Genomic DNA, 16,030 nt, shown 5'->3' on the forward strand with positions numbered 1-16,030 from the left:
AGATACCCTGCCTGATATGTGATAACTCATAGCTAGCCAATGAAAAGCCATTGTGGAAAGTGGACTGTATTTGGAGACAGATAACTCAGCTTTAGATCACCTCTGATGCTTGCTATCTACATGACATTTACCTTCTCTGAGACTCAAGGCATCATCTGTAAAATGAGGGCGTAGGAAAAGATGGTCTCTCAGGTGTCTTCCAGCTCTAAATTTAATATAAACTGAATCAGGAATTCGTGATATACTTTGGAGATGTCTCATGATATAAGGAAAAGAGTATTATTGTATTTACTGTCTCGGGGAGTGGGGAGGTGAAGGGAACTCAAAACAACAGAAAAAGAAAGTTAAAGTTGTTATTTACATGTAATGGGGGAAAGAAAATATTATTTCTTTAAAAAAAGATACTTTTAAAAAGTATTGGGGAGAGGGTAGCTAGGTGGTACAGTGGATAAAGCACTGGCTCTGGATTCAGGAGGACCTGAGTTCAAATCCAGCCTCAGACACTTAACATTTAGTAGCTGTGTGACCCTGGGCAAGTCACTTAACCCTCATCGTCCTGCTCCCCCCCCCCCCCCCCGCAAAAAAAAAGTATCGGTGACTTAGAGTCTAGGATTTCGGTTTCTAGTTCTTGTTCTGTCATGACTAGCTATTGCTTGGAGAATTATTTTTCTTTATTTTGCACCTTGATTTCTTCATTTTAAAATGGGAATATTACTTGTCCTACCTACCATATGGGGTTATTATGAGTATCAAATGAGGGCTAACAAAAGTGAGAGTTGTTTTGGGTTTTGTGGGTATCTTTTTTTTGTAAATTGTAATCCATGTAAATGTAAACCAGTATTATTTTTGTGGGGGGATCAGCATTCAGTTGAAGTTTAACACAGCATCCTTGCTTTTCTGCATTCTCCTGCTGCATCTCTGTAAATTCCTTATCCCATTTTTTCATTATAGCATGACTATCAAATGTCATCTTGTCTGACCTTTTTTTTTTAAACTTCCTGTGTCTAGTTTACAATGTAATCTTGCCATTTCTTCCTTCATCTCATCCTATCCTTAACATTTCTTCTGTTCAGATTGTGTCGTCTTCCTTCTGGTCTTCAGCAGATTTTTCACTGCCTTGCTTTCCCTTCAGCATCTATGGCGATGCTGCTTTCTTCCAGTTTTACATAAAGAGGAAAAAATTATCTTTAAATTATTCATTGTATGACCAACTATTCCTCATATTTTTTTGTGTGAGGCAATTGGAGTTATGTGACTTGCCCAGGGTCACACAGCTATTAAGTGTCAAGTGTCTGAGGCCAGATTTGAACTCAGGTACTCCTGACTCCAGGGCTGGTGCTCTATCCACTGTGCCATCTAGCTGCCCCTATTCCTTGTATTTTTAAAAATTATTTTTGCTGTTAGTTTGTACATGAGACCCTTTCCCAATTAACCTTCCCTTGTAACAAAGAAAGACAATTTAGCAGCAGCCATGGACATATACACGGCATCATATTTTCTGCCAAATTCCCCCACCTCTCTACTGAAAGAACACTGGCATATTTCACCATCAGTTACCTGGGATCAAGATTGATGATTAAAGTTATTCAGAGTTCTACTTTTTTAGTGTTTTTCATTTGGTTGTTTATTGTAGTCATTGTACATATTGCTGAATATCACTTTATACAGGTCTTTCCATCTTTCTCTAAATTCCTCATGTTCCTATCCCCTGACACACTGGCAGTGGGACATTGGGCAAATCCCCCTCTTAGTATGCTCAGCACCTCTTTAAGATTATAAATCAAGCACCATTTCTTCATGTGGGAGGTCGCCTACACCAATAAAAGTGCAGTTCCTATCCCTGTTCTTGTGCCACAATATTATTTAAAATGTAAATAAATATTAATTGAATATTACATACAATTTGTTCAGCCTTTTCAAAATTAGTGGGCACCCACTTTATTTCTAGTTCTTTAAAACCACAGAAAGTGCTATTTTCTATGAAAATGTGACCTTCCTTGCCTTTGATCACAGAGAGGGTCAAAGGGTATAAATGGCTTGTTGACTTTTCTCACATCATTCCAAATGGTTTGGACGAGTGTTTTTGGCAGGGGCATTAGGCTGTGGTGTCGTCTTCTTTTTGTACTACTTAGCTGCTTGCTGACCTTTATCAAAACTCTTTAGCCTTCATTTCAGGAGTCTTGAAGGAAATGTGTTCCAACTTCATCCCTAAAGGGCTTTGCGATCATTCTTATTGAAGCTTTTTCCTTTCTTAGCAGTATGTCCATGAAATGATTTCAGTGGCATTGAGATGTGCCTGGGTCTGTCCACCCAGGGGAATCCTCGATGGAGTATTTAACCACTTAGGACCTAAGAATGAAAGATATCTCCCTCCTCATCTGTTGTCCCATCTGGACAACAATGAATTAATGGGAAATGTTGGATGTTGAGCTAGATGTGAAAAATACAGACTTCTTTTCAAAGCCTGGTGAGACACAGTTGGCTTCTGGTGCTCTTGCTACTGTACTCTAGTACTTGAAAGCGGGGATCCTGTTAGTGTCAGCAGAACTGGGAGCTGGAACTGAACAAAAACTGCTGTTAACAGGAAGCGCACATGTCTTCCTTTCACCTGCAAGATGTCCAGCAGGCATTTCCTGACTATTGTTTATGATGCCTGCAGCCGAAGCTATTTCCATCCCTCAGCAAACTGTGTCTAAGGGCCAGCTCAGTGTACCGCTCCAAAGGTCCACATGGGACTCCTATGGAGGCTGTAGAGGATTGTGGTGTCTGGTAGCCCAGCCAAGATAACCCATATCATCTGTATCCTGGGCTGAAAGGGAGACTTAAAAAAAAAAAAAAAGACTTTTGGTTTAAATGAGACATTTTAAAAAATTGTTTTTTTTTTTAATATATCAGTCATTTCCTGATATGCAACCTCCACACCCATTAAGCTCACCCATTTGATAAAATTACTAAGTTTGACAGAATACGTACCATTTTGGACCCAAAGTTCCTCATCTCTCCACTGACATGGTTATAATATTTCATCATCTGTAGTTTAGAACTAAGATTGGTAATTGCAATTAATCTGAGTCTGGCTGTCTTTTACTTAAAAAAGAAGCTTTATGACAACCTTACTTAACTTCCTATGTTGTAGGGCCTGAAAGCATTTTCCTTCCTTCCTTCCTTCGTTCCTTCATTCCTTCGTTCCTTCGTTCCTTCGTTCCTTCCTTCCTTTGTTCCTTCGTTCCTTCGTTCCTTCCTTCATTTCTTCCTTCCTTTCTTCCTTCTCTTCTTTCTCTTTCTTCCTTTCTTTTAATTTTTCCTTTTTCTTCCTTCCCTCCCTCCTTCCCTGCTTCCTTCCTTTCTTTCTCCCTCCTTCCCTCTTTCTCTCTTTCTTCCTCTCCATCCTTCTTATCTTCTTCCCTGCCTCCCCCCCCCCCCCGCACTCACTTTCTTTTATATGCTTTGTCTTTCCTCTAGAAAGTCTGCTCTAGAAGCTGCTGCTATCAGCATACTGTTATAACAACTCACTTTGGGGGCATCGACAGTCTTGGTTTTAAGATGCAGTTCAATTCCCCTTGATCCACTGGGAAGAAATTTGATTCTTAGGAGTTTCCCAGTGGAAAGGAGAGGGCTCAAACTGTCTAAGGGTTTGGGGAAGGAGTATATTTCTGAGTGTGTGATGTTTGCTGTGTTTCCTTATTATAAGCCTTCAGGCTAAGAAGCTATTTTCAGAAGCCAGTTAACTGCCATGTGATGTGGTAGGATCCCTTGTAGTCAGAGTTCAGATATATACTTCAGAGGAGACAATCATGCCTGCTTGATTAAAGATTTCACTTGGCTCTCCCAGGGCAAAAGGTATCTGATGAAAGCAATGGGATACATTGAGATGAAACTGGACATTGGCAGTTTCCCATTTTAGAAACTATAAAGCTGTAATTTAAGCTTTAAACTCTGCCTTTATTTTGTCCTTATTCCTCATGACTGTTTATCAGGTGGATAGGCCATGGAGTATTGGGATGAGGATTTTTGGCCCTATCTACTAACCGTCTTATTTCTTCAGTACTGTATACTCAGTACTGGGGGCAACTAGGTGGCGCAGTGGATAAAGCACCGGCCCTGGATTCAGGAGGTCCTGAGTTCAAATCCGGCCTCAGACACTTAACACTTACTACCAGTGTGACCCTGGGCAAGTCACTTAACCCTCATTGACCCTTTAAAAAAATGTAAAAAACCCCAAACAGATATACTCAGTACTGTTGACTCCCAACATTCCTTGTGTCACATGTGCTTAATTCCAAGATACACAGTTTTATAGATCGCTCTGACCATTCATTCTCCACTCACAAGCCACCACCTCAGTTCAGGCTCTCATCACTACTTCCCTAGATTATTGAAAGTAGTCTCCCAATTGGTCTTCCTGCCTCCCTACACAACTGCCACACTAATATCCCCAAAGCACAGGTCTGACCACATCATTGCCCTCTTCACAAATCTTTAGGAGCACCTGATTTCCTTTAGGATAACAGGCAAGCTCTTGTTTGGAGTTTCAAACCCTTAATCATATACTTCCAGCCTCCCTTTTCAGGCTTATTGTGCCTCTCTCTCCTGACACTACATCCAGGCAAACCGGACTGTTCAATGAACCTTGTATAGGACATCTGATCTCTCATCTTCTGCAAAAGCATTTGCCCAGGCCATCTCCTGTGACTAGAATGCTCTCCCTCCTTACCTCTGCATCCTAGAATCCCTTACTTCCTGCAGACCCCTGCTCAAATGCTGCCTCTAACAGGAAGCTTATTATCTACCCTCATCCCTTCACCATGTACTAGTATTCCCTCCCCAGAAATTACTTTGTATTCATTTGGTCTGTATTTTGTATCCAATTTTCTGTGAATCGGTTGTTTTCTGCCATTGGTTATGAAATCCTTGAGAGCAAGAGAGTTTCATTGTGTCTTGATATTCCCAGTATCCAGTACACAGGAGAGGCTTAATAAATGCATATTGGGCAACTATCAAAACTATGATGATTGGAGAATTGTTTAGTGCATTATGGCAAATCGGCACTTTGGTTATATCTTTTCTCTGAGGCTGAATGCAATTGGGAGTAGTCTTGAGTGGACCAATATATAGTTCATCCTTTGCACCCATATTATGTTCTGTTGCTTAATCTATGGCATGGTTTTCGATTGGCATAAGTAGAGGGATGTCATGGGGTCAGACACCACTCAGCATTTCATGTGGGAAGAAAGACTCCTTGCAAATGGAGCTTTTTTCTTTTTCCTCTCAGTGACGGATCCTGCCCGAGAGAGGTTTCCAATGGCTGAGCTTTGACAGACACCAATGCACCATGTACAGTGTGGAGGATCTCCTAATTTCACATGGATACAAATTGTCAAGCAATCCTCCAGCACCCCATGAGGATAGATGTGATGGATATCGGCAGGGGAGTTCAGAGAGTAGAGCTGGTCATGGAACATTGAATGGGTATGAAGCAGACCCTGCAGCCTTTGCTTATAATAAAAAATCGCTGGGAAAAGGATATTTGAGTGGCAATGAGAACAGTGGAGCAGTACCGGGGAGCCACAGAGATCCCCCAAATTCATCTGCTTTCCATCATTCTGAGGAGGGGTAAGTGATAATATCATCCGATTGCTTTCCTTTTGACTTTGGGGGTTTGTATATGTTGTAAAGGACACCCTCCCACCCCAATCTATGCCAAGATGGAGGCTGTAGTCACATAGCCAGAATAAGAAAGACCAGCCAGATGGACAATTCAAGCACTGTACTGCTATTTAGAAAACATTAAAAGAACCAGAGAAAGGCCTCCAATGCCTTGATTAGGCATAAGTCTATATTAGGCATAAGTCTATAAGACTTATAGGAAGATTTTTTTAACTGGACTTGTAATTTTATTGGCAAAGGGAACTCCATGGAAAGAATCTCATTCTACCAATGCAGGCTGCACTGCTCTGCTGGGTGTTGTCTTGGTGGCCCAGGAGCACTAAGAAGTTAAGTTCCTTGCCTATAATCACACAGTCAGTATATGTCAGAGGTGAGACATCAACTCAGGACTTCCCGGATCAGAGACTGGTCCTCTACCCATTGTGTTTCCTCAAATACAGAAAGATAAAAAATAAAAATTGTGCAGAATGAGAAGATGTGACCCTATTAGAGCCTGTGTCAGTGCAGGGAATACTCACAATGATGAGATTAGAGATTCATGGAACAAATATGGACCATATTAACTTCTTTAAAAAACAACAACAGCCTGTTCTTTGAGCATACTTTTAACAAATTCTTTTTTCCTAAAAAAAAAACAAAAAACAAAAAACATGGGGGCGGCTAGGTGGCGCAGTGGATAGAGCACCGGCCCTGGAGTCAGGAGCACCTGAGTTCAAATCCGGCCTCAGACACTTAACACTTACTAGCTGTGTGACCCTGGGCAAGTCACTTAACCCCATTGCCTCACTAAAAAAAAAAAAAAATTCTTTTTTCACCTTTTCTGATAAACTCAGACAAGATCATGAGATCATAATAGATATAGGTCTGGAAAAGACTTCAGAGGGCATCTAGTCCAAAACTGGGGCAGCTAGGGGGTGCCACTGTGGATAGTGCCAGGCCTGGAGTCAGGAAGACTCATCTTCCTGAGTTCAAGTCCAGCCTCAAACACTTACTGTGTGACCCTGGGCAAGTCACTTCGCCCTGTTTGCTTCAGTTTCCTCATCTGTAAAATGAGCTAGAGAAGGAAATGGTGTTCCACTCCAGTATCTTTGCCAAGAAAACTTCAAATGGGGTTATGAAGAGTTGGAAATGACTGAAAAAACTGGCCGACAGTAATTCATCATTTTTATACATGAAATTGCAACCCAGGGAGGTTCAGTAATTTGCTCAGGGTGTGCTTAGATAATAAATAACAGAGTCAGGATTTGAACTCAGGTGTTCCCAAATCTAGGGCTCTCTGCTACATTATACTACCTACTAGTTCCGTTGGCTCCAACCCATCTTTTTTCCTGCACATACTCTGGGTTCATTGAATGCTGGTGGTGGTTATGATACTTGTTGTGGTGGTGGTGGTAGTATCCAAATAAAGGTAACTTTTGCTCTGAGGAAAGTGTGGGATAGAGATGGGGAAGCAAGGAGAAGAAGGGATTTAGACCATTTACTACAAAGGCAGCAAGAGAAAGAACCTTGTAAACATTGATTAGAGCAGCTCCAGTCCAGTGGAAGCGCCTGTCATCACGTCATAAAATTTTGTTTGTGCTAAACTACTGCACTGTAAAGTGGGAAATGTGCACATCTGAATGGGAATAGGTTGGGTAGGGAGGGCTTGGAGTACGTGGCACATATTATGTAATTGTGTGGGATAGGTGATAAGTGAACAAAGGAAAAGAAAGGGGAAGGGGGAGGGACAGCTTAAAGAGAAGCCACCAAAAAAGGTTGTTTTTCAAGTTAACCAGGAATATACTAACTTTCTGCTCCCTGCTGATGTAATGTGTAACCCTTTCGCAGAGGACTTGGTGCGGATTTGATGTATAATAGCTATGGAGGCAAGAATGTGGTGTGTTTAGCTCTAGAGATTGATTTTAAACTCGTCTATTAAAAAAACAACAACCATTAAATCTCTTCTCAACACAGTACAGTTCAGCATCTTCAGGTCTATCAAAAACACATATATGATCCAAAGCCAGAGCCATTTCTGGCTCATAGTTAGTTGGTATCAATATTACTTGTTTTAAGGAAAGAACCCATGGAATTTCCTTATGTACAAATTTCTGGAGTTCAAAACTCCTTTCTGTGTCTACTCCCTTATTTCTGCCCTTCCCTCTTTGCCAGCTACTTTCCCTAGAAAAGATACTCATGAATACTTTGAATCAGGGAGGGATAGACCAGACCTAGTTAAGATAAATAAGGGGATGTAAAGAGAACACTCAATTGTCCTAAGTGAAGGACAGATGACTTACATCCCAGGAGACTGAAAAGAATGACAAGTATGGCTACAGAGTCATTGTCAAAAATCTTTGAAACAACTGGAAGAAGGAGAGAGATGCTACAGGTCTAGAGAAGAACAAATGTCCCAGTTTTCAAAAAAAGGGAAGAGAGGCAGCTAGGTGATGCAGTGGATAGAGCACCCATTCTGGAGTCAGGAGGACCTGAGTTCAAATCTGGCCTCAGACACTTGACACTTATTAGCTGTGTGACCCTGGGCAAGTTACTTAACCCCAATTGCCTCACCGGAAAAAAAAGGGAAGAAAGTGTAGCCTGCAAATTACCAACTGGTGAGCTAAACACCAATCCTTAGGACCAAAGTCTGGAGCATAATTGCTAAAGGGATGATTTCTGAGTATCTACAAAGGGAGGCCCTACTGGGCTCAATCAAGAACAGATCATAGCTGTCCAACCTTAGTTCTTTCATTGTAAATGTTAGTAGACTCGGGAAGTGTTGTAGATACAGTTTACCTAGGTTTTAGCAAAACATTTCACCAAGTCTCATGCTTTCCTTTGGACAAGATGCAAAGATATTGACTAGATCATAGTGTAGTCAGGTGGATTTTGAATTGACCAAATGACCAGACCCAAAGTTAACTGCTTCTTGTCATCTTGGAGGAAGATCTCTGGTTGAATGCCCTGTGGGACTGGCCTTGTCCTGTGCTGTTGGATGCTTTCCTTTTCTGAAGGCTTAGAGAATATGCTTATCACATTTGCATTTGACACAAAGCTGGAAAAAATACTTAGTGAGGTGGGTGGATAAAGTCAAGGTTGCTAAAGATTGACAAGCTAGAATGCTGGATTGGAATTAAAATGGAAACTGGTAGAAATAGATGTCAAGTCATATACTTGGGTTCAAAAATCAAATTTATGCTACAAGATGAAGCAGTCATGGCTACATAACACTTCCTATGGGAAAAAAGTGGATTAATATTTAATTGAAATGCAAGCACTGAAACTTGTGATGATGTGATGTTAACTAAAAAACTAATGGGAACCCAGGCTGCATTGGGAGAAATGTTATGATAGAACACGAGAGATGAGAGTCACACTCTACTCTGCCCTGCTCCAACCACTTCTGGAACAATGTGTTCCATTCTGGGGGCTTCCATTTAAGAACAGATAAGCTGGAGAGTATCTAGAGAAGACAACCAGGATGGTGATGGGCCATGTGACCATGACCAAATGTGGCCAAAACATTTACACCAAGTCTTGTGCTTTCCTTTGGACAAGATGCAAAGATATTGACTAGATAATAGTGTAGTCAGGTGGATTTTGAATTGGCCAATATTGGAGGACTTGGGAATGTTTAGCCTGGAGGAAAGAAGATCAGGGAGGGGGAGATAGGGGTCTGGGAAAGACTTGGGAAAGGCATGACAGCTATCTTCAAATACTTTAAGGGATTCTGCACAAAGAGGTAGAATTTAAATTGTTCTGTTTGGCTCCAAATAGAAGACAAGAACAATGAGTGAAAATTAAAGGCAAATTTAGGCTTGAGATGCAGGGAGGGGAAAAGTCCCTAATTAGTTAAATCAGCTGCCTCAAAAGGTAGTGGGCTCCCCATCAAGAGAGGTCCTCAAGCAGAGCCTGGGTGACTCCTTGTCAGGGTTGTTGATAGGATTCCTGTATAAATAAGGGGGGAAAAGGGTTGGACTACCTGGCCCTCATAACTGGTCCAGGTTCTGACATTTTACTCTCTGTGTGGCTTCAGCCTGGTCTTATATTCTTTCTGAACCTCAGTTTCATCGTCTATAAAATGATATGATACTTGAATGGCATATCTCACTGGATAAGGAGAGTATCAAATGGGATAAGGTGTGTTAACAGTCATTACTGACCCTTTGACCCAGTGGTACCACTGCTAGGTCTGTATCCCAAAGAGATCACAGAAGAGGGAAAAGGACCCACATGTACAAAAATATTTATAGCAGCTTTCTTTGTGGTGGCAAAGAATTGAAAATCGAGGGAATGCCCATCAATCGGGGAATGGCTAAACAAGTTGTGCTACATGAATGTAATGGAATACTCTCATGCTATAAGAAACGAAGAGCAGGAGGATTTCAGAAAACCTGGAAGGACTTACATGAACTGATGCTGAGTGAGATGTGCAGAACCAGGAGAACATTGTACAAAGAAACAGCAACATGTGTGATGAACAATGGTGATAGACTTGGCTCTTCTCAGCAGTGCAATGATCCAAAACAATTTCAAAGAACTCAATGTAGAAAATGTTCTCAACATCCAGAAAAAAGAAATGCATATTGAACCATAATGCTTCTATGTTTGGGCTGGTTTTTTCCTTCTTTTTAGAGGGTTTTCCCTTGTGATCTGATTCTTCTTTCATAATATGACTAATACAGAAATATGTTTGATGGGATTGTACATATAAAACCTATATCAGATGGCTTTCCATCTTGGGGAGGAGGGAGGGAAGGGAGGGTGGAAGAAAAATTTGGAACTAAAAATCCTATGAAAACAAATGTTGAAAACTATCCTTACATGTAACTGGAAAATAATAAAATATTTTTTATAAATTAAAAAAAAACAGTAATAACTGAAAAGTGTTACGTAAATTAAGCCATTGGGATTCTGAGGCTTAGTTTTAGCCCTTACTCCTGCAAACAATTTGTTCTGTGCTTAAGAAGCATAATTCACTCTAATGGACTTGCTAAATCTTTGTCACCTCTTGGGGGATTCTAGATATTTGGATCTAATTCAAGAGACCTTTGTCTAAGGTGCCTGTACTTTAATCTTTACAACCTTCTAAACTTCATTAATCACTGAATCCTGGCCTCAGGTGTTGAGTCTCCACCAGAGAGAATCATTGAGATGCTCATTGGCTAGTCATTGTCCTCATCAACCTATTTATAGAACTTCAGGGTTTTAAGGGAAGACCTGAGTTAAAATTCGACCTCAGACACTTCCTAGCTGTGTGGTCCTGGCAAGTCACCTAACCTTACTGTTTGCCCCAGTTTACTCATCTGTAAAATGAGCTGGAGAAGGAAATGGTAAACCACTCTAGTGCCTTTGCCAAGAAAATCCCAAGTAGGGTCATGAAGAGTATATGTTAATTCATTTATTTTAACCCCCTTATTCTACAAATAAGGCTACTTGGTCAAAGAGGATGGGTGACTTAGATTTTTTCCTCTCATGTCTTTTCCATCTTCTAGGTGGCATAGTGGAGAGAGCACTGAACTTGGAGTCAGGAAGACCCTAGGTCAAAGATGGCCACAGACATCTCAGACAGGAGAAAGCCTTTGCTAAAAAACCCCAAAAACAAACAAAAAGTTAGAACAGAACAGATCAAACAAACAAAATACAACCCTCAAAGGAGAGAGTATCCAGGAGGTATAATGGTGAAGAAAGTACAGAAAGATGAGTGAGGAAAAGTCATCAAATTTTAAAATTTAAAGATTGTTGATAATTTAGGTCACCCAGCTGGGGGGGAGGGGGTGTCACATACCCAGGGCAAGTCACTGAATTTCTGTCTGCCTTATTTTTTTCATCAGTGAAATGGAGGAAAATGGCACCAACCTCCTAAAGTTGTTGTGAGGATCAAATAAGATGGTATTTGTAAAGTGTTTTGTAAGTCTTTTTGTTGTTCAGTCACTTTTCAGTTGTGTATGACTCTCTGTGACCCCATTTGGTGTTTTCTTGGCAAAGATAATAGAGTGGTTCTTTATTTCCTTCTCCAGCTTATTTTACAGAGGAGGAAACTGAGGCAAACAGGGTTAAGTGACTTGCCCAGGGTCACACAGCTAGTAAGCCTCTTAGGCTGGATTCGAATCCATGAAGATGAGTCTTCCTGACTCTAGGCCTGGTGCTCTATCCACTGTACCACCCAGCTGCTTTTCATAAACCCTTACAGTACTATAAAAATGCTAGCTATCATCATTATTATTATCGTGGCTACACTGATAAGTCAAAGTCCTAGTGGCTGACTTAGGATTCAAACCCAGGTCCTCCAGATTCAATATAAAGATGGCTTAATGGATAGATTCATGGACTTGAAATCAGGTAGAGCTTGATTGGGATCCCACTTGCTTGCCATGTGATGGTAGACAAGTTACTCAAAACTCTCTCAGCCTCATTTTCTAGGTCTAGAAAATGGGAATAATCCCAGCCCTAGAACATACTTGATAAATGCCTGTTGATGGATTGATTGCAAAGATCAAATGAGAAAAGGCACGTAGAGTATTTTGTATGCCTTAAAGTGCTTAAAATGTTAGCAGTAGTTGTTGTTATACCACATGGCCTCCTGCCAGCTCCCAGACCTCTGAGCCTGCTTGACCCCTGGGTTCAGAGATCTGTTGCCTGTGATCTTCCCTTGCTATCCCCATGCTGTGTTGTTATTTCACTGCCAGACTTCTATGCAAAACATCCACTTGTGTTGTCTTACTTCCCCCACTCCCCCTCTTCCTTCTCAGCCCTTTCTCATCTGGCCCATAACCTCATCATTCACTGAAACTACTCTCTCCAGAATTATCAATCACATCTTAATTTTAAAGTTTGTTGACCTTTTGGCCTTTTCTCATTCTTCACCTTTCTGGACACCTCTTCACCAGGGATGTCTGCTGATGGTTCCTCCTGGATCCCCTCTCCTCTGTGGTCTTTTGTTTGTTTGTTTGTTTGTTTTAGTGGTGCTTCTCTTCCGACCCCCCTCCCCGCTTCTGTCTCCCTACTCTTTTGCTACATGTCCCAGCTCCAAGGCTTTCTTCTGGGCCCTCTGTTTTTCCCCTCTCTAATACATACGTGCCTTATCACTTAGTGACCTCATCCTCTTCCACTGCCTCAATTACCATTCAGATATCATCAAATATCATGTCAAAATACCACCAGTCACCTTGATCATCATCTCTCAGACTCCAGTGGGACAGCTCAGGACCCTGAACCAGAGAGTCTTGAGAATAACAATGCTTCCAGCCCATTGTCTTCGTCCTGGTCAGTGCACCCCATGGAGGAGGATTCTGAAGTGGAGAGGATTTAGGTGCTTAGAAGGATAAAAGTGGTTTCCATAGAGACATATATAGGACATCAAGGAGGAAAATTCCAAGATATGGTTAGCGATGTAGAACTGGAGCATGGGAAATGTATTAGGCATGTAGAACTGAGTCATATGAAGGAAAGGAAATTGAATCCTTGGGAGCTGATGAGATCACTGAGAGAAGTTATAGAAGAGGGAAGAGGACCTAGAATGGAACTAGTACTGTCCATGGAGTTTTCTTGGCAAAGATACTGGAGTGGTTTGTCATTTCCTTCTCCAGTGGATTAAGGCAAACAGAAGTAAAGTGACTTGCCCAAAGGTCACATAGCTAGTAAGTGTCTCAGGTCAAATTTGAACTCAGGTCTTCCTGACTCCAGGTCCCACACTCTACCCACTGAGCCACCTAACTACCTCTTTCTCCTTTAAACTAGTTTACCATGAAAAACCTGGAAAGATTCCCATGAACTGATACAAAGCAAAGTGAGCAGAACCAAGAGAACATGGTACACAGTAACAGCAGTATTGTATGATGAGGAACTGCAAATGACTTAACTATTCTCAGCAATACAATGATCCAAGACAATTTGCCCAAAGGACTCATGATGAAAGATGCTATCCGCCTCCAGAAAAAGAATTGAATCCCGACTGAAGCGTGCTATTTTCCACTTTCACTTATTCCTTTTTCTTTTTCATTTAACTTCTTGTACAAAATGACTAATATGGAAATTTTTCCATTATTTCACATGTATAACATATATCAGATTACCATCTCAGGGAGGGGTTAGAGAAGGGAAGGTGGCAGGGATAGGTTTTGGAACTCAAACCTATAAAAAAAATTGACAACAAATGTTAAAAGTCGTCTTTACATGCAATTGGAGGGGATCAACTATTATTGAGAAAATAAACTAGATTGTCATAATTTATTCTTCCTCTTTGTCGGGTGACTTTGTGAATATGAAAGAAAATGTCCCTATTTCTGTGAATATCAGGATAAGGACTAGACTGGTGATTTTATTGGTCTAGGGCAATGGTATTAAGCTTAAATAGAAATGGATGCTACTGAACCTTACATAAAGCTCCCCACAGGCCACATACTGACTTAATTTTAAAATGTAATATTGTCTCTGGCCTAAATATTTCACAATTGCATTTTAGTCTGGTTTAGGCCATGCTTTGGAGTGTTGCAGACCACATGTAGCCCATGGCCTGTGCGTTTGATACCTTAGGTATGCAAAACATTCAGATGAGGAAATTCCCTCTACCAGTGCAGGTCAACACCCTCTTCTCAACTTGTATATAGTCATAGATTTGCCTAAAATGCTGGGAAGTGAAGGAACTTAACCATAGTCACACAGTCAGTGTATATCAGAGGTTAGACTTGAACTCAGCAAAGGCCAATTTCCTAAAGAAATTTTATCCAGGTTCTTCTTCCTCAGCCATTTAGGACTGCCTATTTCTGTGATAGGGCAGCTAGGTGGTGAACTGGTTAGGGTTCTAGGCCTGGTGTTAGGAATACTCATCTTCCTAAGTTCATATCTGGCCCCAGATAATTACTATGTGAACCTGGGCAAGTCACTTAATCTTCTTTGCCTCCATTTCTTCATATGGAAAATGAGTTAGAGAAGGGAATGGCAAACCATTCTAGGATCTCTGCCAAGAAAACCTCAAATGGGGTCATGAAGAGCCGTACATGACTGAAAATGACTGAATAACAAAAATTAAGATTATTCTACATTAAATTGATCTCTTTCCATGTCCCACTGGTTTTTCCCCACAACTAGTCATTCAAATATGAATACAACTACTGTTTATTTATTCGTAGCTTTATCCCTCTCCTTCTTGTGAATCAGATGAGTTAATGATGACCTTATCTTGAATAGAGTCCTGTGGAAAGAATTCTGATAAATCTAAATGATGGGATTTAGTTTCTGGGAACTGTATTCCTTTTTCCTTCTCTAAAAGTTATTGTCTTTAGAGCATCAGTTCCATATTCAAAGACCAATTGCTATAAATAGTAATGATCATTTTAAAATTTAATTTTAGCACTTCCACAAGGTTGATATATTGTACTTTTAATAAATGTATGATTGGGAAAAGAAGATGGGCTGGTCACAAAACAAGAGCTAGGAATACCTGATGGAAGTCCCACATGCTCCATTGGTATCTTTGTGATGTCACTAGAAAAAAAGTTGGTAAACTATAGCCTGTGGGCCAGATTTAGCCCACCACTTGTTTCTGCATAGTGAGTGTGTGTATGTATGTATGTGTGTTTGTGTATGTATGCATGTATGTGTTTGTATGTATGTATGTGTCTATGTATATTTGTGTCTATGTGTATGCATACGTGTATGTGTATATATGTGTGTGTATGTTTTATATTTTAAAATAAAGTTTTATTGTATTGAAAAATATAAGAACCATTCTTGGCTCATTGGTGGGGTCATAATTTGCTGAGCCCTGCACTGGAAATGAGGAAGATCCCTAGCACATTGATTGGTACTTCATGTGATCAGCACCACACAGGTTAGGCCAGCTATGGATAGGTTGCCCTCTCTATTCCTGGAGGACGTAGCCACAGGTCCATTGGTGGATATTCCATCAAGGTCTGATGCCTCATTTTGACGTGGAGAAGATGGTACCTTCTCAAGGACTGTGCCAGGATTTGAGTTGAGACTTGAGGGACTCCAGGAGGTAGAGATGGAGAGGTAGAGAATTCCAGGCTTGGGAGATGGCTGGAGAGTCATCGTATTATGAGAAACAAGTGGGCCACTCACCAAGTCATAGATTATGTGGAAAGGAGTAAGATATATGAAGACTGGACAGGAAGAAGGCTAGTTCTTTTGGCGAAAGATCCCATAAGGTAATTTTGTTTTCATAAGACAATTCTAAACCATCTGTCGACAATTTCTAGATTAGGAATGTTTTTAATTAGCCATGCTATTGTGGTGGTTGCTTTCTCTGGGTGAAATGAACACTAGCCTGTTAACCCACTTCTATGATTCTACTGTCACAGAAGTGTCAAGTTGTTCAGGTGAGGGGAAGGAAGAAGGAAAGGAAGTGGAAAGGGTGTTATTG

The 16,030-nt window shown here is 40.8% G+C and overlaps 1 protein-coding gene across 5 annotated transcripts in view; it reads left to right on the plus strand.

The window, feature by feature from the left end:
- The window catches only part of JCAD (junctional cadherin 5 associated), a 73,384-nt gene that overhangs the window by 24,927 nt on the left and 32,427 nt on the right, over positions 1 to 16,030 (plus strand). For 3 of the 5 annotated variants that reach the window (XM_043966330.1, XM_043966332.1, XM_043966331.1), the window contains exon 3: positions 5,273 to 5,613. The exons of the other annotated variants lie outside the window; for them this stretch is intronic. In XM_043966330.1, coding sequence (XP_043822265.1) covers positions 5,333 to 5,613 — 281 coding nt within the window. In that variant the 5' untranslated portion in view covers positions 5,273 to 5,332. The remainder of the gene's footprint in view (positions 1 to 5,272; positions 5,614 to 16,030) is intronic. 5 annotated transcript variants of the gene reach the window in all.

The sequence above is a fragment of the Dromiciops gliroides genome, chromosome 5 (genome assembly GCF_019393635.1).
Source record: "Dromiciops gliroides isolate mDroGli1 chromosome 5, mDroGli1.pri, whole genome shotgun sequence".
NCBI lineage: Eukaryota > Metazoa > Chordata > Mammalia > Microbiotheria > Microbiotheriidae > Dromiciops > Dromiciops gliroides.